Source organism: Boleophthalmus pectinirostris, unplaced genomic scaffold (genome assembly GCF_026225935.1).
Source record: "Boleophthalmus pectinirostris isolate CB_2022bp ecotype Guang Dong unplaced genomic scaffold, ASM2622593v1 HiC_scaffold_2, whole genome shotgun sequence".
Classification (NCBI taxonomy): domain Eukaryota; kingdom Metazoa; phylum Chordata; class Actinopteri; order Gobiiformes; family Gobiidae; genus Boleophthalmus; species Boleophthalmus pectinirostris.
In genome coordinates this window covers 10,117,567-10,141,641 of record NW_026571152.1, presented here as the reverse complement: position 1 = coordinate 10,141,641, position 24,075 = coordinate 10,117,567, and the positions used below count along the sequence as shown (strand labels likewise).

Genomic DNA, 24,075 nt, shown 5'->3' with positions numbered 1-24,075 from the left:
GAACAATGTTCGAATCAAGGAATCGTTTATAGTGATGCTGATGGGAAGCATGTTACAACAAATAATTGGTCAAAAAGTGACCCTGCAAACTTGAAACAATGCAGGAAATGTATGTAATAGAAAAAAGACGTATTATTTAAGATGGAAATGTATTTATTTTGTTATTTTGCCCATTTTCTAGGCTGAAATCCCTCAGCTAAGGTAGCCCTGATCAAGACTAGTTCAAAATCTGGAGATGAGTCCCACTGTTCCTGACAGGTTTAACCCAGAGTCAATGAAGGATGGGTCAAATGCTGAGAACACATTTCACTACGGAGACAATAAAGAGAATCTTAACCTCTTTCTACTCCTCTCTTCTCTCTCTGTCTCTTTCTTTCTCTCTCTAGGTGACAGGTGTGGTGGGACGGGCAGAGCTCCTCTCCTCCATCTTCCTCCTGGCTGCGTTTCTGGCCTACACCAAGTCCACCAGCCCAGACCACTCCATCGGTAAAAGCCGACATTTCAGTTAATTAAAATGCAATGTTCCCCTCTCAGACGAAACCTGTATTCTGTATCTTCATATTACACTACCAGTTAAAAATTTGGCGTTTCTGTTTACTACTTTCTAGATTTTATATACTGTGCATACAGATTACATCAAATATATGATGCATGCAATGTCAAAAAAAAAAAGTCACTAAATCACTAAACTAAATATATACGGTATATTTATATTTTATATTTAAAATCCTCAAAGTAGCTCCCCTTTACTGCAAACCTTTGGTCACTGAGTTGAAGTCCCTGCAATGTTTTTCACTTCACCGATGTGCCTTGTCATGGTTCTTTAGTGTTTTAGTGTCTAAACCAGTTCTAAACCAGGACTCAACCAGGTCTAAACCAGTTCTAACCTAGGATTCAGCCATGCCTAAACCAGCTGCTGTGGCTGACCGATATTTGCCAATACAGCGTTTTGGCTTTTTAAATGCTTTAGCTTTGCCAGGAAAGTTTCATACGTCATTACAGCTATTTACTGCTCAAAATACCTTGTTACTATAAGCAGGGTCACCTCGCCACAGATCTGACCTGTATTTTAGCCAGGACTAAACCAGAAATAAATCCAGACTGATACAATAGAGATAATAGCAGAATACTTAGTACTTCACATTCTGTTGTGCCATTTTAAACCACCAAATCCTTTCTAAATATGCAATTATATAAACAACAGTGATCTATAATTTGACCTGTACAGCGGTGCACAATGGAAAACTGAAGTCACTGATTCCCTGGGATAGACAGTTCATTATGTCTTTATTATACGGGTGAAATAATAATTATACTTATTAATTCTGACAGGAGAACACTGGACATTTTTAAACAAACTACAACAAGCCTGGAATGAAAATTATATGTAAACAAAATGTACAAATCAATTAACCACAACTGTCATATGTGCAAGGATTCAAACAGAGCAAACCAGAACAAGAGCAGGTCTTAAGCAAGGCTAAACTAGGGCAAAACCAGGACTAAACCAGGACTAAAACAAGTCTGAACGGGGACTTCATGGGGACTAACCCAGGACAAAACTGGGACTAAAACAGTCTGTGAACCTGTTCCTTGATGTAAAGCATTTTGAGTGCCTCTACCAGGTATAAACCTGGACCAAACAAGGACTAAAACAGGACTTAACAGGGAGTTAAACAGAACTGGGAATAAACTGATGATTCTCTTATATACTCTGCAAGATTTGAATATCTTAATAATTGCAATATGTTGTCTTAATTATTAAAGATACAGTATGCAACTTTTTTGCCCAACATAGACTAAAATAAAAGCATGTTTTTTTTCCCCATTTAGTTGTGTTTATTGCACTGAAAAACATGCATTCTTATTGTGAGCTGTTATTTCTCAAGTAAGTTCCTCCAACTTTGCCTTATTGCTCCATGTCTCAGTGACAATCCAAATGGGAACTCAGAAACGGTTGTAATGATAATTAAATGGAGACTTCTTCATTGCACCTGGCAATGGGTCAAAAATGGGATTATAAATGTGCTGGCAGGGAGCGGTCTGAAATTCCCCATGTAAATAAGATGTAATAGTTTCTCTAGGCTATAATTTGATTAATGCTCCACCTATGAAGTTGCTTAATCTCCCGTGTGCATAACCTTATTTTACATGTAATGGTTGAGTAAATCCGTTGTCGGTGGCATATTTATGAAGAGTTAAATTTGCAAAGCTCCCTAACATATCATTATGTTATAAAGAGCTATATCGTGCTGAAGGCTGTTGCTATAAACAAACCGAAAAACACAACAGACATCGGATGTGCAAAGGGATACCTCAATCAATATTAAGCCAGAGGATAAGTACGTAATCATAGACTTTGACAACTCTATTGTGAGACTGGATTTAAAAAGGCCAAAGCTATTGAAAATCTGATACTCCCATGGACGACTATGGAACCTACCTGGACGTCTGAGGGATTACACAGTTATAATACCAGATGGTAGTAATATAAAAGAACCTATGGTACTACGATTTTAATATTAAAATGTTTTATTATCATGGTGATATTAGGATTGGTATTGAGTATTGAGTTTATTCCTTACTATCAAAATGAAGTTTGACATTTTTGTATCATTTTAGTACATTCACTGCTGTTCACTGTATTGGAAACGCGCTGGTCATCTTGAGTGTTGTAAAATGCTCTATAAATATTGATTGAAGTAAGGCAAAGTGTAAGATTAGATTTAAAGATGCACTGTGTAACTTCTCTGGTTTAGGATATTCTCCCCATGGAAATGTTGTTTCGTCTGGCATGTGCCACAATATGCCATTAAACTTATGGAATTTGCATATATTATATTATATTACAGTCAAATTCTGAATAGATTATGCAAGATTATGTACCTTTTTAACCAAAAGTGGGCTTGCGTCTCTTTAGTTGGCCTGGAGGAGGGCCTGCTCCTGCTTGTTTCCTTGGAAATGTTGTTCATTGGGCTATAATATTTCACAATATGGCATAAATCTTACCTATCTTATTGGAGAATGTTATGCTAAAGTAGAGTTTTAACTTTCTATTTCCATTTAATTATGCGTGTGTCATGCCACCTCCAGAAAAATGATAGTATGTTACTTTCTTGCTCCCAGTAACAATGCTTTTTAAAATATGGTTTTAAAAACATCCAAAATGAAGAAAAGGATGCTTTTATTTTTGTCTACTTTTGGCAAAAAATTAAGAACACACAAAGAAATAAGAAGTCACCCCCACTCACAGCTTTCCCCCTTAAGCTACTGCCTCATCAGAGAGACACTGAATCTAAATGAGTTATGTAAACACTAAAAATATTGTATGTTGTGCATTTTCTTCCACATAGTTAACACCCTCCTTTGTATTATGTAATCAAAACACTGCATGTAAAACGTGACACTCTTATTGTCATATAGGCCACTGTTTGAATCACACTGAAACAAGCTACTGAAAACCAAAGAGGACTCAAAGTTAAACCTGAGTGACCTGGAGTTGGAGGCTATGTCAGGGGACGCTTCACCATTTTCATGCTTAAAATTTGGAATCTGTCATGAGACAAAAGGAAGAGCAGCTGATGATGTCCTCTGTGTACACACCACAAAGAACAAAGGGCAAGAAGTGTTTTTTCTACTATAGTTATATTAGGTTGGGATTAATTGTTGAGAGTTTATGACAGGTTAGGCGACCAATTTCATTAAATATAGTTGGTATCATTCCTCATGTTTTCCACAAGCATATACTCCTAAATAATAACAATCTAGCATGGCTGATTGGGAATTTGTACATGTGAGAGGGGAGTGGAGTTCAAAACAATTTGTGAAAAAGCCTCACTTTTGTACTAGATAAGTAATGTAATCTCATTTCATTTACCCTGACAGAGGAGACCTTGATCATGGTGCCAGTTTCTGTTTAAGGTTTAACGGCCCATTAATTAGAGATAATAAACCATGACAACAAATTAGCATTTTGCCAGTGAAATTCTGACCTGTCCTCCAGCTTGTGTTGTCACAGTACTAAAATTTCAAACTTTGAAGGAATCACAATGATAATAAAATCAAATTTTAGTGAATAGAATGTGATTTTCAACACTAAATCGTAGTAATTCCATAGTGGCCCATAGTGGTTCATGGGTGTATACTGTGCTCTTACACTTCTCATCCAGCTCAAGATCATTCTAAAGCTGTTCAGGAAAGGTTCATTTTTGTACTGTGAATGGGAATTTTTAGTATCGTTACCTGCTCAAATGAGTGTCTAGTTGTATACTTTTTTAGTTTTGATTAGTATTAGACTGTTTTAAACTATGGACACTTTAAAATGTTTTGATATCATGTCTTCATTTCATAGTTTAAATGTGTGTTTTGTTGTTTCAGTTTGGAGCCCTATCGCGTTGACGGTGGTCCTGGTTGCCGTGGCGACGCTGTGTAAAGAGCAGGGCATCACTGTGGTGGGGGTCTGCTGCGTGTACGAGGTCTTCGTCGCTCAGGGGGTCAGTATTAACCTGATTCATCAGCCAGTTTCACTTCGTAGAAACTGTCTGACCTCGCAGAGTTAGAATTCATTCGCTCGACAATAGGCGTGTACTTTTTTCATTTAACCAATCGCTGCTGTTTGGTCGTGACGTATGTAATGCGCTGCTAACAGGGCTAACGGGTATATTAAGCTTTTCCCAAATCCCGTTTGAAGAAGAACAATAATGTCTTTCCCCTTCATGAAATTCACTGAACATTCTCTTTGTTCTGGCTTTAAATCCTCGATCTCGGGAATCGTTGCCAACACTGAATATATGTCTCTTCACTGATTGGCTGGTGCCCGAACTCGCACTTCCGTGGGTTTTGTGAACTATCTAGTCCAGGGGTGCTCAATACGTCGATCACCAAGGTCGTGTAGGTAGATCGCCGTGTCTTGTCTCGGACTCACGTTTGGACTCAGTCTTGTCTCTCACTCAAGGTCTGACACTCAACAAGTGCGATCATATTTCATTACGGCCGCTGCTGTTGGCAATAAACTTGTACCGGGGTGCAGGAGCATGTGGGGCGTCTCAGTGCAGCCTGTGCGCTCATTTGAAACCCGCGGAGACTCTACGGCACATCACAAACACACACGCTCCCTATGCACGGCTCGTCTGCAACAGCGTGTGCCCTCGTGTACCAACGTGCATCACAGGGCAGGTTCAACTTCCTAAACATCAGTGCAGTTCAGTGCAGTTTGCTTGGCATTGTATTAGGTAGATCATTATGACTTGGTCATTTTGTAAGTAGCTCACATGCTGAAAAAGTGTGAGCACCCCTGGTCTAGTCTATTCTGATTCCTGACCTAGTCGCTGGAGAGAAATTAAATTGAATGGTGGCACTAGGTGACGCCAGCCTGGCTAGGTCAGTATATGCTCCCAGTGTCATTGATACACTTCAGGAAAATGTGTGAATTAAAACCCAGAGATTATGATTAACATTTTCTTATCATTATAATGTACACCACACACTTACTGGAATTTGTATAGTTCATTTGTATAAGTAATATTTTATACTCTTGTCTCAGGGAAAGTTCTTATGTTCTTTTGAAAAAGAAAATAAAAAGTTAAAAAAATATATATATGCCATATTACGCTATTTTTGGATCAGTGTTATAATGTTGTTTTTCATCAAAACACACAAACCCTGTATTTTTGAGTTTGTCTCTGTTGAACTCCCCCTTGCTGTTTCTTACCCCTTCTCTCTCCTCTCTCTTTCCTCAGTTCACGCTCCCTCTTCTCCTGGACACGGTCAGGCATGTAGTCCTGGGTAAAGATGGCTTCCCTCTGGCTCTGCTGCAGACGCTTTTAAAGCTCATCGTTCTGGTCATCAGCACTCTGCTCCTCGTCATCATCAGAGTGCAGGTCATACAGTCCCAGTTGCCTGTCTTCACCAGGTAAAAATATACAACTTTATGTATACACTACAGGTACACCACTTCCAGAAAAAAAACACATTAAAGGGCTTGTACCTGATTTTTCATGTATTTGAGCAAAATTCGGCTTGCCCCAGTACAGATACATTGTATAATCAGTAGGGATGCACCGATCCAGCTATTTCTGTTCTGATACTAACCAGTTTAGGAATTTGAAATGGAACTTTATCTCTCAAAACAGATTACCAGATATGATCCATTTGCTGTGCAACTTGTATATCCTGCTAGTAAGTACAGAACAGCTGTGTATGAGTAAAAGTTCAAACATAATGAGATGTCCTAGTCCAATGTCAGTCAGTAAATAGTCTTATTACATCCAGTTAAAGGCCCAACGAGGATAGTGACTGAACTGATATGGAACCAATACCCAATCCAGCAAATTTCCCTGGATCAGCGCTGATATTCGATACCAATATCTGTGCATCCCTAAAAATCAGCTCTTGAGGTCAGAATAAGACCACTGTGTCCTGTCTGCTTCAAATTATCAAGCATTTTATTATCCGATAATCAGGAAGGGTGTGTTAACATTCTAGTTGTTGTTAGCTTTTCTGTTGTGACAAAACTCTGCTTTCGTCTCTGAGAGTTGTGAAAAATGCTTAGAAACTGACCATCCTAATTATTCACTGCGATGAAGTATAGAACATAACTTTTAACCAAAAAGAAATATGTGCATATTTACTGTCAGCGGGTTTGCATCTCCACAAACGTGACTCTTATATGGCCTGAAGGAGGACTGCTCTTGCTTGTTTCCATGGAAATGTTGTTTCTTTAGCTATGATATTTCAGAGTATGGAATAACATGTTTTCATTATGATGGAGAAGTTGCAAAGTATGATTTAAATTGGAGTTTCTGTTGAAAGTGCAGGTTTTAAGAACGTGTTATCTGAGAATTTATTAGTGACAGGAGTTATACAATGGTATAAACTTTTTTTACATAATCCAACCTAAATCAAGTCTTAATTCTTGTTTTAAAATAAACAGGCGCATCCAGAATTCTGAGAACTAAAAGATTTCCATTAAACAGTTTCTGCTTTGGTGCAGACTCAACGTGCCAATGATGGGGAAGTGTTGTGGTTTTTGGCTCTTTGTAAAGTAAGTGATTTATTGTAATTGTAAAATTGAAACATTTCTCAAACATTTCCCAACAGAAATAATGATGTAACAAATAAATCAACTTGAAGTGTAGTCTAATTTATTTTATTCAACAAGACAAGTCAGTATAAATGGGATTACACAAAAAGCACTTTGTGAGATCTCTACCATGCTATGAAGTTCAACATCTGGAGTTGTATTTATTTGAGCCAACCAAAAGATTAACTGGTTCTGGTTGAGTAAGCTGCCATGTCCAAATGGATATCCCACCAAATATAATGGTAGTTTCAGGGATATTTTGTAAAGAAAGATTTTGTGTAATTGGCTTGGAATTTGGGGACAATATTAGCACATTGTGCTAATAGTGGATAACTGATATATTTTTGTTTTTTTGTTTGGTTTTTTTTTTATATGTGATGACAATTTGAAAATAATCTCTCCTCCTTAAGTAGGGATGTGTGATATGCACATGCAATATAAACTTGTATGTTGTCTGTGTTTCTAAAGTTTTAAAATTGCAACTGCAAAGGAACCTGTGTTGCCAGTGCCTTAACCTGCAGGTAGAGAACACATAAAACTTTTTCTCCTTCTCAGTATTTGGAAAGGCCTTGCCTCATGTGAAAGCTCAGCACCTCCAGAATTCCCTCACTGAGCTGCAGAGGCTGCACTAGCACTGGCTCATGACTGGCTGCAGGTACTAAAGTTTAGGTAGTGACCAACTGAATTTCAGCATTGAAACTGAACAAATGAGAGATTTATGTGAGGCTCATTCTGCCTTCTGATTAAATTGTCCAAAGAACCAAAACATGTTTTTGTAATTAAGAATTATTATTGTTGTTATTGTTATCACTAAAAGCTATATTTAAGTTGAACATGTTTACCTTGTATGCAGACACAGATAGGTCAGGTGTCTAGTTTATAGAATTTAAAACCAAAATTGTACACTTCCTTTAACTTTTTTTTTAGCTGTTCATTATATCTAAATGCATGCTGAAGCATGACATGCAGAGAGAGGTATGGATCAGGCCAACCACTTAAACCACTTCTTCAGTAGATTTGATTGTGCTGTCACATCCTCCACTCGCACTGTCATCCCACATCAACAGTGACAGCGCTCAGTATTTTGACTGACACTGTATCCTCACACGACTGCTCCACAGAGAGCATCACTCAGCAACTCAGATGAATACTCGGTTTAGAAAAATTTGTGCCAAGAAAGCAGTGGGGCCACATGGAATATCTCCAAAGACTCCCTGTCCCTGTCCCCAAAAAGCCTTATCCCAAGGATTTGAGTGACAACAGGCCAGTGCCCCAGACAATGCAGCAACTGGTCCTCCACCACCAGCTCAGACCCCAGATCGGCCATGCCCCGGACCCTCTGCAGTTTGATTATCGGGAGAATATGGGAGTGGACAATGCCGTGCTCTACCTGCTCCATAGGTCGCTCTCTCATCTTGAGAAAGGCAGTTGTGCTATGAGGATGACCTTTTTTGACTTCTTCAGAATAATAAATTATTCGGGATAATAAATTATTATCTATCCATCTACTGTATCTATCTTGATTTCCTGATAATAACCTTTTAATAAAACTGACCCCTGTGTAAACAAGACTAGGACAAAAATATCACTTTTAAGTTCAAACTGTTGTGATTCTATACTGAACATTTCATTAGGTTTGTCAAGTTGTGTTGAGCATTATATCATACTTAATTGTTATGTGGGAGCATAGGCAACGTGGGCTGAGCATTGGTCAGAGTTGTACAGCAAACCATAAGGAGGGTTAGTGCCTGCGAGAGATCGTTAGATTACTGGAACATGCATGGATGACATCTAAAACCTCAGGCATGTTTTTGATGAACGAACAGTTGAACATTAAACAACTCTGTCTTACATTTATACAGTTACATTTGGTTTTATAGCTCTAAAATGCCTAGAAAAACAGGCATTCTGACTGAGCAGGGGTTGTCTCTCCACAGATCTGACCTGTAACTTGGTTTGATTTGGTCTCTATGATGACAAAAAGGTTTAATACCGGATTGTGTCAGTCCAGACAAAGCGGTAACATCTCCATGGAGAAAAGCATTTGATAGACAATGCACCAGAAAAGCTACACAATGCACCTTTAAATTACAACCAAAATTATTGTGACTGTAAACAACAGAATGGAATGAATTTGGGAAAACTACTCTATTTTTTCTGAAAAGTACTGAAATTGAAAGTACAATTTTAGAAGACTGAAATCTGAACTGCTAAATTAATACAAGAATCCCATGTGAATTCTTCTTACACTTCTTTTTACACGTACACAAACGGTTTGTAGGGTGGCACCTGCATTCCCAGATGTTAAATCATATCCCATATTAGCCTGGCAACAGTAATGTCTGTTTATACAAATTGCCACCACTTAAATAATTAAAGGACAAATATTTGCATACTTATAGGCCTGTTATCGGAAAGACATTTAATTAGCTGATAACCGACAACCCCAGACAGCAGTTATAATGGTAAATGGTAAAATGGTAAATGGTCACATTTTTCTACAGCACTTTTCCACCTTCAAGGCAGTCAGAGCGCTTTACAACAAGGAACCACTCACCCATACACACACCAGTGTACGCAGACACTGTGGGCAAGGTGGGTTAAGTGTCTTGCCCAAGGACACAACGGCAGCATTCATCTGTGGGAGCTGGAATCACACCAGCCAACCTGTGGGTCAGTGGATCTGACCGCTCAACCTGTGATGTTTATGTCGAGAGCTGGAATCGAACCGCCAACCTTCAGATCAAAAAACCTGTGAAAAATCTAATCAAATATTTGTCCTTTAAATGTGCGTGATGTAACTTTTCTAGTGAGGTTCTGTCACCTGTTTGTTGCAAAGAAGATATTATTGCTTTGCCTATATGTTCTACAGTTTGGCATTAAACTTGTATGTTTGTTTAATGTATAAAATTATGCATCGCCTCCACAGATCTGACATGTAACTTGGCTTAGTGGTGTGACCTGTGTGTCTCCGTGGAGATAGAATAATTATACTATACTGTGGAACATTCTAGGTAAAGCAATAACTTCCAGAAACGAGCATGTGATGGACTATCTGTTAGAAAAGTTACATAAACCATCTTTTTAAAATAGTAATATACATTTATAAAATCATCCTGGTTCATTCAAAGTATGGGCAGTTCATATTAAAATGTCATGTGCACCCAAAATATGTGTAAAAAATCTCAAATTTCAGTTCGATTTAGATTAGATCAAACAAAGTAATGTTGCTCAAAGTTATGCAATCTGTTATGTGCTCTTTGTCACGAAAACAAAAAAAAATAATGAAAAGTTTGAGTCATGTGTCACCCTGTACTGACGTTACAGCACCTTCCTTTGGCGGCACCTGCGGGCGAATTGGCTGTCAGAAACTGGGATAGCCCAACTCATTCAAATGATGGATTAGTCAGTATACCAAAGAATTTCAAATGTCTTGTATTTTCTGACAGGTGCAATCGTAAATCAACTTTGACATGATGAAAAGTAGTCCTGCCCATCAGTAAGGAGGTTATGGGTTAAACTCCTGATCTCCGAGTGTGCATGTCCTCCCTGTGTTGCGCTGGCAGTGTGGTTAGCCAGTCTCCTCCTCTCAGTTAGGGTGTCTTGTGTGGTGTGGGATGACCTGTACCTCATGATTGCAGAAATGTATTATAGTGAATAGACAAGGAAGGCCCTATGTTCTTGTTGGTTTAAAGAAGGAACTATAATTACAACTGAAGCTAGAGGACACATACAGGTTTTTCTCATTCTCAGTCTATGGACAAGCCAGAATGCTCAAAACTCAAAAGCTCAGAATCTCCAGGATTAAATCACTGGGCTGCAGAGACTGTTCTAGCATTGATCAGTGAATTAACCACATGTGCCAAAGTACAGGTAGTGACCATTCAGATCACAGATGACAGACGTAGGTGAGGCTCAATCTGTTTTTTGATCAGATAGTCTTAAAAACCAAACTACTAGATTATATAACCAACTTGGCCATCGTGTCCAATGTTTTGATAATTAAGAAGAAATCTGCATTACAATCTGCAGTATGTTTATGAAACTCCAAACCCAAATTCTACAAACCCTCCTTTTATTCGAACATAAAATGCTTAATATTTGCCTTGATCAGGGTCAGATGAGTTGCCTCTTTTAACCTGATAAAGCCCTGTTGTTTTATGTGACCTCAGCGCTTGAACTTTCCTGTCTAGTCATAAGATTTGACGACAAACTAAGATTCTTTGTGTGAAACGTTGGATGTTTCACGCTGTTTTATTACTCGGTGAATTATGAGAACTCTTGTCACCTCTCCTCTGTCTTTCATGGCTGGGAGGTAAAAGCCAAATGAGTCATGGTTGTTTTTGACTAGCATTAGCTAAGGTCATGTATTTGAGCAAATTGTGTCTTGCCACAGGATAGATATATTGTTTAAGCAGCTCTTGAAGTCAAAATACTATTCGGTACGTACCTCGGTTTTGAGGTGACGGTTCGGTTCATTTTTGGTAGAGTATGGGAACAAACTGCATTAACATTATACAAACAGGAAAATAAAATAAATGCTAAATGCTGCTTGGTAGTACTAATCAGTTAAATAAAATATTCTCAAATAAGCAACAAATGTATGAAATATTATTTTAAAAATGAATTCCTTGTAAACAGTAAAGAAAATTGTTCCAAAAGTAAAGTGCAGCACTAACAGTTCTAACCTGAAGTTTTACTCAATCTTCATATTTTTGGCCAGAAAAACCAACTTGTCCACATTGTCTGCAGTAAGTGCAGATCTGCTGGTAGTTAATATAAATCGCTGCCACCCCAATCACGGACTAGTTCCTTCATGAATATTAAAGAGCCGGGTCTTCCGTGTAGCTGCACATGCAGTGGTGGATTGTAAACACATACATATTGCGTGAATTCACTTGTTCACAAACCTGTAGTGAAACGGTTCGGCACAAATACATGTACTGTTAGACCCATACTAATTATTGAGTCTTTTTACTGTCCAAGAATCAGGAAGTGTGCTGTTAGCATTGTAGTTGTTGTTAGCTTCACTATATCAGTTGAGAAAAGTGCTTATAAATTCACTGTGGTGATTAATTAAGATGCTCTGAATGCATAAGGAATATGAGGAAAAACTTTAAACCACTGCAAACTGTTTAAAATGAACTAGTTCTGTTTTTCATGTTCAGCTTCTTGTGATGACATTTACATTTGTGTACCGTAAAGGAATGGGAATCAAGTCCCAATACCTCATTGGGATCCCAATTTTCCAAGCCGGAAAACAACTGACTCACTTTAGATCAAAATTGCATTTAAAGGTGCATTGTGTAATTTTCGTGGTGCAGCATCAAATGATTTTCTCCATGGAGCTGTTATTGCTTTGTCTGGAATGTTTGATAGTAAACCTTTTATTGTCATGAAGACCAAACCAGACCAAGTTACAGCTCAGATCTGTGGAGAGGCAACACCGCTCACAGTCAGAATACCTGCTTTTCTAGCTATTTTTGAGCTTTAAATGCACCTGTAATTTAATAAATGTTAAGTAGAGCTGTTTAATGTCACACCGTGGAACATTCCAGACAGAGCAGTGACATATCCATAGAAACAAACCGGTGACAGACCCCAAATCAGAAAGTTACCAATATAGAATGTCATTTTTCTGGTGAGAAGTCTGTCTTGGAGATGTTATTGCACTGGCATTTATTGCGAACAAAAAAAGGTACTGAAGAAACATGTTTAATGCCAAACTGTGTAATATTTCAGGTCAAGCAATAGCATATCCATAGAGACAAAGTAGTAGCAGACCTTTCACCAAAAAAGTTACATATTGCACCTTTAATTACTCTTCTGCATCACCTATTTCCAACCTCTCTTGTCAGCCCCCAAAACAACATCTCTGTTATTGGATTAGTCTGGGCCAGATTCCTCAAAGTGTGATCTGAATGATAACATACCACAGCATTAACTTGGATATGTTAATCTACTCAGCGTTAATCCCGGGACGACTCCAGATTGTCTCAAACGGACGACACAACAGTTTTGAAACCAGGATTATCACATTTTGTTGTTCCGTTTTTAAGATCATGCTCCTAAAGAGATAATTTGAATCTCTGAAGTTACGATGAGGGGATTAAGGAGCTTGTTTTGACTAATTGTTGAAACTAAATTGGAATTAAGCAAGTCAGGATGTCTCTGATCTTATCTTGAGCATAGGGGCATTCAGAGACATGTAGTCACTGATGTTTGGGTGGAGCTCTGGGTTGAAAAAGACAAGAGGTCAAGCAACTTCAAAAATTTCAAGGGGATAATTGTGAAAAGACAATTTATGATTATATTTTTATTTGAAAATCAGGTGCCAAAGCTGTGAAATGTTACAAACTGAAATGAGGAATAGGGAATTTTTGATTTATAATGTCATATTGAACCTTTTTTTTTTTTACTATTTTGGGATTGGGAAAGGAGCTTTATTTACAGTAAAGCAGCAGCAGCGTTTCTCGCAAGTCTGACAGTCGGGAGTCTTTCCATGTTTGATTTTTACGAGCATTACGCACAATGGGCAAAGCATGATGGGCAAAGCATTTTCCTTATCTTGGGTTGGGAAAGTGAAATTAGTAGTTTTCCAATTTTTTTTTTTTTCTATCTCAAAACGGCAATTCAAATGGCCAGCATGCATAGACCTCTTGTTAAAAGTCCTATCTTACGCAAAACTGACTCTTGTGACCATAAAGCCATGTAACAATGTAGTTCCCTCATCAAAAACATACCTGGAGTTGTGCTTTATTTCATTTACACATGTTTGAATGACCTTTTATTATTAGTCTGTCTATATCTACAAAGCTCAAAATGCTCTGTTTCACCTCATGATGTCATGTAGCAGTAGTTTTCAAGTTAACATCAACCTTTTAGCTTTTGTTCAGAAGAGATTCCAGGGCTGAAATTATCCAGATGACTCTAGTGAAGGTGTATGGAGTTTGAAAACACAGGGAGCACTTCCTGTATTGACATGACATCACAAGGTTGCACAGTGTTTTCAGTTTGAGAGAATAACTCAGCCTAAATATGGAGGATTTGCCTGTTGAAAAAATTATGAATGAAACAAAACACAACTCAAGGTATGTTTGTGATGGGGAAACAACATTATAACATGGATTAGAAAATAGTATATATACATAGGACATTTAAAGGGACAGCCCAGAATTTTGGACATAGGGCCTCATTTCCTAGTGAGCCAGAGTGTTGGACATGTGTGGAGTCACTTTTTGAAATATTCCATCCAGTCCTTGTATTTGCAGAGGTTCGCTGGTGCTAGGCTAGTGCACGTCAATGGCCATAGTTAGCCTGCCACTAAAAACAGTCTTACCCACTCAACAAAACACCCGAAACAAATCTATTATTATACCAGACTGTCGATGTAAATGTCTTTGTTGACAGAATAATTTTGGAAGTAAAACCAACATTGCATTTGAAGGATTTATGTCTGAGCATCAGCAGCAGCGAGTTGTACTTCCTGATAGAAAGCTCCACAGCAGCAAACTGATATCACCTAGTACCTATCTTACTGGCAAAGTAAAATTCTGCTGCTGCCCTCAACATACGACGATTCATGCGAAGACACAACACAGACATTCACATCAACAGTCTGGTGTAATAATAGATTTGCTTTGGGTGTTTTGTAGAGTGGGTAAGACCGTTTTTAGTTACAGGCTAACTATGGCCATTGACATGCGCTGGCCTAGCACCAGTGACCTTCGCAAATACATATAAAAACTGGATGGAATATTTCAAAAAGTGTCTCCACATGTCTCCAACACTCTGGCTCACGAGGAAATGAGGTCCTATGTCCAAATTTCCAGACTGTCCCTTTAAGTCAAGGTTTAGTTCTTGTCTTAAGTCTTGATTTAGGTTTATTTGGGTACATTTCTTTACATGTTTTCTTCTTTTCTACTTTTGTGGTACCAACACTGCTCCATTTAGATTTAGACATACTTTATCTAACACCTGATATGTGGGTTTTATAGACTTGTCTGAGTGAGTTTTTTCTGATTATTTGAAGTTAATCATTTCAGTGGAAGAGAAGATTAATAACTTGTTACTGGCTCACTCCCTTTGACAGCTCTGCCTCATTGAAAACCTCTCAGTCTCTCTTATTTGGCCTTGAGCGGGGCCTTCTCCTGCTTGTTTCTGTGATCATTTATCTATAATATTCCCCAGTACTGTAAACAATTTGTCTCTCTCATAATCACCATACTTCAAAGAATGTTCCGAATGGTTTTCACTTTCTATTTCCATGGAATTATACAGGTGACATGCTTTTGTGCTTTTAATTATAGATGGTAAATGGTAGCTTTGAAGCCTTTCCCTGTCTTTGTTCTTCTTAGTCCCACCTTCTGTCTCTCCGTTTCTCTCACCATCCCTCTTTTTTTTAAACTTTCTATTTACATGGAATTATGCAGGTGACATACTATCATGCTCCTGTCTCTATAATCAAACTTTTTTTTTTTTTTTTACCAGTAGATGGCAGACATGAAACCTTCTTTGTCCAACGCCTTCTCTCTCCTCTTCCCATTCTCTTCCCTTCTTACTGTCCCTCTATACCCTTCTCGTTTCGCTCTTTTCTCTCTCACCCCTCTCATCTTTTCTTTCTCTTTCTCCACTCTCTCATGTCTCTTTCCTCTCTCCATTACTTTCTCTTCACTCTCACCTCTCACGCTCTACTCTGTCTCACCCCACCACCCTCTCATCTTCCTGTCTTCTCTCCCTATTTTCTTTCTCGTTCCTTGCTTCCTTCTCCTTGATTCTTCTCCTCGATCCTCCTTTTTCAGCTGTCAGTCAAATGTGTCATGGTAAGTTTTGTCCCAAAGAAAGCCACGGGAGGAAGGAGTAAACACGATGAATGCTTCTGGAGCAAACATCAGAGAAAAGACTCAGACTTGACTGGTTTTAGTGTATCCTCTCTCCTCCCTGTGTCTCATCTGCGGTTGGCACTTCCTCATCCATTTCCTGCACAATCAAGGAGAGGAAGCAAGGAGAAGGAAGCAAGGAAAAAGAAATGAAAGACGGCTACTGTCTCTGTCTCTCTCTTCTCTCTTTCTAGTCTCTCTTCTCTCTATCCCTTCCCTTCATGTTCAGATGCATGAGAAGTGTGTCCCTAATCAGATTTGTGTCTCTGGTTTTAATCTGCCCTCACATCACAGGAGCTGGTCTTTCTGTACAAACACGTCACTGCACCAGGACAACATCAGAGCAGGAAGTTTTTCATGTATTTCACTGTGGGTTATGAACTGTAAATCAATGTATCAGAGCTATCGGTGAACCTTAGGCTTATGACCATGCTCTTAGCTGTAGACAGTGTAGGCTTGGTACAGAAAACAGAAAATATTAAGAAGATATAATTGATTATTTGCAGCGATGTCATGTTGGGGGATGTTCTACATGTATGTCTATGGTAAATGTTCAGCAGTTATGTTGATAAAATGTACACTAGGGGTGTGCAAAAATATCAATATATCGTATCGTTCGATGTGGTGATACAGTATTGGTATTGTAGACTGCTGTATCGATATATCGCCAAGAGTATTTTTTTGGTACATTTTACCAAATTATTTTTGTTACAGTGCTACAGTTTTGTTGCTTCTACAGAGGAAGGGCACACATTTCACATTTTCACAGTTTTGATGATTAAAATGGATGTGTTTTATATTCACTTTGCACAAGAAGTGGTTTATCAAAAACGTATCACAGCTATGATTTAGCCTTTATTTTTAATTGAACCATATCGAATTGATTTCAAATATATCATATCAAATCGAAAGCTCACTGTATTGATATATTTATTGTACCATGGCTTATGTATTAAGGTATGTATCATATTGGCAATTTCTTGGTGATACCCAGCCTTAATGCACACATTTGCAAACTTTGTCAAAAATGTTTTAAGATCATCTTTAAAAAAAAAAATCAAGAAAACAAAATGGATTTAAACTACATTTTCAGGAGGATGCAAGCGTTCATTGTCCTGTTTAGGTGTTTTTTTAATAAAAAGTTGAGAGTGGCTAAAGGCCGCCACACACAGAATTTGTCTGATTTTGGCTGTGATTTCTTCTCCCCAAGTTCTGGAAGGCCTGACCTGACTTTTTGTCTTCGTGTGTGATTTTGAAGCCACTGCGCTCCACATGTGTGGTATCAGTGTGACTCTGAGCTGCTCTGTCAGATCATAATCACATCAGCAAAGCTACGATAACAACCAATAAAACAGAGCATGAGCGGTAGACACAGTGATGGACACAGATGTTCAAGATACAAACTTGGGATATTGCAAAAATAAAAAGACTTTATTACTCATCTTTCGTAAAGTGGTAAATTTAAAGTGCAGCATCTCATCCATATTATCCATAGAAATTGTCCTCTGCAAATAATGAAATCCAGTCCAAAAAATCGTGCTATTAATCCAGTTTGAGATGTTATTTGTAAGTAAAAAGTAGCTCCTCACGTGTGTCAGTTTACAGCCACACAGCGCACGGATCAATTGTTCTTTATTGACAGTTTTTATGCTTTAAAAATCATGTATCTGAAGTTCTGCACCACATTTCACAAATAATAACACAGTTTTGACTTGTATCTAAAACAGAAGTGCAGAGCTCTGATCTTTTGAACACTTGTGGTTGCAGACATATCCTGCTGAAGTGTTTGCGATCAGAGATTCTCCTCGTGTCTGTGGTGTGTGCTTTTTGTCGCACATTTAAAAATCACTTAAGTCCGAAAAATCATGTAGTGTGTGGTGGCCTTGACTGAAAAACTGTTGGTTAATGCTGTTTGAGAGGATCTTGTTTAACAGCGCAAATCAGTTCACCTTTTGTAGTTCCATCTAAATCAGTTCTTTCTGGTCGGATTGTGTTAAAGATTAAAATCTAATTTGGGTAACAGAGCTTCAGTCAGAGCTTACAGTTAGCATCACACCCCTAGGAAATATTGATGAAAGCAACTGCAAAATATCAATAGGTCACATTCATGTTCTAGAATTTGGTGATTTCCTAATTTCAGATGGAGGGAATGAAGGTTATACAACTCTATGTATGGCTGAACAATTTGAGAAAACTATCTAATTGAGACTTTTCTAACAAGAATTGCAGTTATGGTTAGATATGTTGGGATCTGAACTGACAAACTAATACAAGAATCACATTTCAGGACATGTTTGTACAGATCTAAACTACAGGGATATCAGTTTTTATGCAGAATAAGACAGGGCATTTTGTTGTTTTTGGAGGAAATTCTGATACGTTAAAAATACATGCATCATGAATTTAGGACTTCCGGTCATTCTGCAATGCATACTGGGAAGGATTTTCCAAAAAAGTGAGCATCAAACCGCCATGGTTGTTTTCCCAGTAGGATGTGTCTATTGACAAAGCCAGTGTTTTCTAGTCTTTTGAACCGTATCACTTTTGTTTCTGGTTCTGATATTGTCATATTTTAGTTTTGGGATTTGGACATCGTAATTTTGTGGTTGTTGGATGTCCTAATAGCAGAAAACAGCTCGAGAAATTTGTTTGCAAACATAAATGCAAAAGTGAAATAGATCTGTGTGACTACAAACCTCTGTTCAAACTGTTTCCTTTCCCAACGGAATTGAAAAATCGTGAAAGGCGAAGGCGATGAGCAGTATTGGTTCCCAGGAAAGACCAAAAAGGTAAACTTTGACTGCCTAAATCATCCCGAGTTTGCAGCAAACATCAAAGCAAAATCATGATCCCTCGCTCAGCCTCGGTTACGAATTTAAAAAGTCAACACTAAAGCGAAAGGCACCAGCTGTTCGCCAAGAAACACCTTCCACTGCAAACTGACCAAGACGTAATGTTGCTGTAAAACCACAAGAACAAGAAAGTGCGAGCTTGGCCTGTTTGTCTTCTGCACCTCTCACTTAACAAACGGGATCCCGCTTTGATGGGGCTCCACATACAACATGTTCGCTGCAAGCTCAGGATGATTTCTTACGCAGTCAAAGGTTTCCTTTTTCGTCCTTCCTGTGGATCAATACTGCCCATCACCTTCACCTTTCACTATTTTTCAATTCTGTTGGGAAGGGAAACAGTTTGAACAGAGGTTTGCAGTCACACAGATTTGATTCCTTTTTGCATATATGGAGTTCGCAAACTTCCGAAGCTCATTTCTCGAGCTGTTTTCTGCTGTTAGGACATCCAACAAATACACAATTATGATGTCCGAATCCCAAAACTAAAATATGACAATATCAGAACCAGAAACAAAAGAGATATGGTTCAAAAGACTAGAAAAGATCAGCTTTGACAATAGATTCATCCCACCGGGAAAACAAACATGGCGGTTTGAAGCTCACTTTTTCATAAAATCCTTCCCAGTATGCACTGTGCAATGACTGGAAGTCTGAAATTTGTGATGCATGTATTGCAGCCTTTCCAGTTTGTGATTTGCTAATTGCATCCGTTCAAATTGTGATTTTCAGTCCATCGCACATCATCATATTCAATCACAGTTGATCCTGCAGGCCTATTATAAGCACTAGTAGACCAACTGTTTATTCGCTTGTATTTTTAAAGGTTTTCTGTGCTACATAAATCAAGTGCATTGGTTTTGTCCTGCAGTTCAAAATTTTCAAAACACGTAAAACAAATTACTTTGGCTTGTGATTACATGACCCTTTTCCGCCTGTCTTCTCAGCTTCAGTTGTGGTCCAGTTACAATAACATACTCGAATTGGCCTTGTTTTTGTTTTGGAACAGAAAGCTATTAAAAAAAAATAAAAATAAAAATAATTTGAACCGCTATGTACTATACTCTTTTACCCTGATGAAACTGTGGTCACATTAAAGTCGGTATAGATTAAGTCAAAACAGTATAATTTAAAGGGCTCATATTACTCCATTTTCTGATCTATGTTAAAATGCACGAAATGTTACACTTTGTTTTTAAAATCCATACACCTTCATTTGAATCATTTGGATAACTTCAGTCCTGGCATTTCCAATCTACTGAACAAAAGGTAAAAGGTAGCTATTAACCTGAAAAGTCCTGCTTCATGACATCTGGTGGAACAGAGCATTTTGAACTTTGGAGATGTAGACAGACTAATAATAAAGGGTTGTTCAAACATGTGTGAACGAAAGAACACACAACTCCAGGTATGTTTTTGAGGAGGAACAAGATTCTAACACTGCTTGTTGTTGACAAGAGGTAATTTTGTGTAATTGGACCTTTAATTTACTTTGTAGTGAAAACTAGTGTGGGTAGATTAATCACAATCAAGTCACTATTACAAAAGCTGCAATTATTTAGATAGTGTAATATCTGTTTTTTTTTTTTTTTTTTTTTTTTTTTTTATTGATAAATATCTTGTCCCTTCTACAAACATATCATGAAATGCATGGGATTCTTGTATTATTTTATCAGTTCAGATTTCAATCTTCTCTCAAATGTTCATACTGTTGGAGCTGCTTAAAATGTGCAGAGTGAACATAATTCTACTTTTTAAACCAAAAAAAACAACAGTTATGAGTTCGAGATGCATGCACGTGTACATTAAGGAGTTTTTTTCATCTTTTTTTTGCATACTGAAGTCAAAAACTACTTCACTACTTTGTTATTTGTTGTTGTTGTTTTTTTGTTTTGTTTTTTTCATTTTTCAAGAAAATTCCCTGTCTCACTCCTCATAACCTGAGGAAGGTCTGAGGGACCAAAATGTCGTATCAATAAAAGAAAAACTAGGAGTGAGACTGTGTGCAGGAGTTTTCTTGAGAACAACTAAGTGCCTTTCTTCCAACACACTTGTCGGCCAGTCAGGTGTGCGGAGTCTAGTCAGAAACTAGTACTTTTTTTTTCCCACCCATAACACCCACAACAACAGCATATATTAGATGCGATTAGATAGATTAGATAGATACTTTATTATCCTGAAGGAATTATGGCCCACCCACATTCTCATTGCCTCGGAGTGCACTTGCTGCAGCATAAAGTGTTTTTCAGTATTATAATTTATAACAGTGTTTATGGTAGCAGCAATAAATCTCACTTCAAAACATGTTCAGTATCCTCAGTATCCTCTGTGTTTCCTCTCTCGTCAGATTCGATAACCCGGCCGCAGTCAGCCCTACCCCTTCTCGACAGCTCACCTTTAACTACCTTCTCCCGGTGAACGCGTGGCTCCTCCTCTTCCCCTCAGAGCTCTGTTGTGATTGGACCATGGGCACCATCCCTCTGGTCGAGTCCATACTGGACCCTCGAAACCTGGCCACACTGCTGTTCTACGCCTCTCTGGGGCTCCTGGCTCTCCACAGCCTCCGCTACAGGCACAGCTCTGCCAAAACCGTCATCATGGTAAGATGCGTTGTAACAAAACTAATTCAAATCTAAAACTAATTTGATTTTTATATTAAGGAAAGACCCAATTGCAGTGGCATCATGATGTATCTCTATGGCGGAATGGTTATCAGTTTTGGTAAACAGCCAAAAAAGTTTAAAGACAAGTCAGAAAATTCAAAAACTCAAAAAAACCAAACAAAAAAAAAAAAAAACTGGGCTTCAAAAAGAACAATCCCTTCAGTTAGCATCACCCCCAGGGAATAGCAAAAGTAGAAACTGAATTTGTCAACTAGACAAAACTTTATTTTGGTTGAATATGTTTCGCATCTCATCCAAGCTGCTTCTTCAGTTCTGTTCAAAATCTTAGTGGACACTTCCTTATATCTGCCTGCAAAGAATAAGATCCCATGGAGGCACATGGAGGCACTTTGTTCTCAAGAGGACATTTTATTACCTAAATAACTGCAGTCTTTGTGAGTGCGTCCCTATTAACATTTCATGTGGTGTAGTTGGACTTGGTTGGAGCAGAGAAGGCCTAAAAGCATGATCTCATTAAGAAATCTTCCTTAAATGGTTTTGCTCTTTCATATTGGCCCAAGTTCAGTCATTTCAAACCAATTCCTCATGTTCCGACATGTTGTAGGTACCATTCGGACATTAAATCATGTGAAGATGAAATGCATCTATTATAGCGGGTGGAATATTCATAAAGCAATATTGTTGTTTGAAATAATTTGAAATCTCACGCCATTTTAAGCTGTTCCTCATGTTGAAAGACTCATTTCTGACCATGAGAAAAAGCCTGGTCTAAAATCATCACCTTTTCAACATTAAGCTTATTGAAAATTTTTGTAATAGCTTAAGTGTGTTGGTATTTCCTTGGTAATTAAGATGTTAGTACCAACAGTATTATTCCAGTTTTGAGGTAAACATTACAAGTGCATTCTCAAATTTGATCTAACAATAAACCAAGATCCACCAGAAAACTGAAATTCTCAAAATGATTGATTGCAATTTTCTATTTAATTTGATTTGGACTTTGGAAACAAATTAAATTGCTTCAAATATAAATTTCTATGACATACTCAACACAGATGATATAAAACAGACTTTTCGGAGCTTTGTTTCATGTTATAACGTTGTTCCTTCATCAAAAACATGCCTGAAGAGGTTTTAGATGTCATCGATGTATGTTTGAGCAATCTCTCCTTGGTCTTATTCAAACCTTATGGTAAGTTGTACAATTCTGTCCAATACTCATCCCACAAGCCAACATCATCCATGCTCCCGCAAGAACAATTCTCCATAAATATTCAAAAGTAGGATACAAAACAATACACTACAACTTCACAGACCTGATCTGATGTGCAGTTTCATTGGCATGTGGCACACTGACTGTGTTGTCGTGGGGAGCAAAGGGAGGAGGGCATGGGTGACCTATAAAACTCTTCAGGCATGTTTTTGATGAGGGAGCAATGTTATAACATAGGAGAAAACTCTAAAAAGTTGATTTTTAACCTGCTTCATCATAACATCAAGACTTTCTACAACTGTTTGTTGAATGCCTCCCTGCTATTGACTCCCTTTTATGCAGCTCCCTGTCAAATAAAGTGTTAAAAAATCAGTTTGAATAATGCAGACCCAACAAATGTTGTGTATTGTGTAAGGCTCTGACAGAGGAGGCCAGTGAACCATGGTCTTTGGGGGATAGCGGACACACATGTGAGTGGATTAATGAAGGCCTGACTGATCCTGAGCTGTGGTGGCTGCTGCTGTTGTGTAAGTTTAAAGCTACACCAGGACAGAGCTGTTCTCAGGAGACCACCACTGTCCAGGGTTATGCAACAAAGAGTACAACTGTACAAAAGTACAACTGTGGTCATGTCAGAGGTCCTCCAACACTAGATTACTCAAACATGAATGAATCACTCAAACTACAACTCAGTGTAAGATAATGATGAGTGAGAACAATATATTTTTTGAACATTCATTTTCTCTTATGGGCCTTTCTCTATGGGTGGTTGAACTTTTGACTTTCATCAGAGGTGTCCCCTAGGGTTTGACGTGTCTCAGCTTTACAGCGGGAGTATTTTAGTATTTTACGTCTGTGTGGTATTAACGTTAAACACATAATATATTTAGATCACCATGTTATCTTTTATTGTTTTGATGATACAATATTCACAGAAAAAAAACATAATAACATGTTTGTTGTCTTTGATGCTTTGAGACCCCAGTCAGATCGCTTGTTCTCACTAAGTCAGCTCTTTCTGGTCAGATTGTGTTCAAATAAAGCTCAGATTAAAGTCAACAGATGGGGCCTACTGTTAGCATCACACCTCCAAGGATGTTGATGACATGAGCTGCAAAGTATCAATATAAGATGGTTATGGTTCTTAAAAGTCGATTTAGTTTACCTATACATCCCCTTTAAACACAAACTTGGATAACTAAACCCTGTAACTGTTTGTGCTCTGCTGTGCCCCCTTTAGGCCCTGTCCCTGATGGTGCTGCCCTTCATCCCTGCCTCAAACCTCTTCTTCCCGGTGGGCTTCGTGGTGGCTGAGAGGGTCCTGTATGTCCCCAGTATGGGCTTCTGTGTCCTGGTCGCTCATGGCTTCAAGATCCTCTCACATAAAGGGTTAGGCCCCTTTTCTGTTTTAAATATGTGTGTTAATCTA

The 24,075-nt window shown here is 38.2% G+C and overlaps 1 protein-coding gene across 1 annotated transcript in view; it reads left to right on the top strand.

The window, feature by feature from the left end:
* The window catches only part of tmtc3 (transmembrane O-mannosyltransferase targeting cadherins 3), a 59,283-nt gene that overhangs the window by 11,486 nt on the left and 23,722 nt on the right, over nucleotides 1-24,075 (top strand). Inside the window, exons 4-8 of the mRNA XM_055155573.1 lie at nucleotides 387-486; nucleotides 4,378-4,493; nucleotides 5,739-5,911; nucleotides 21,157-21,409; nucleotides 23,887-24,035. Of these exons, the coding sequence (XP_055011548.1) occupies nucleotides 387-486; nucleotides 4,378-4,493; nucleotides 5,739-5,911; nucleotides 21,157-21,409; nucleotides 23,887-24,035 (791 nt within the window). The remainder of the gene's footprint in view (nucleotides 1-386; nucleotides 487-4,377; nucleotides 4,494-5,738; nucleotides 5,912-21,156; nucleotides 21,410-23,886; nucleotides 24,036-24,075) is intronic.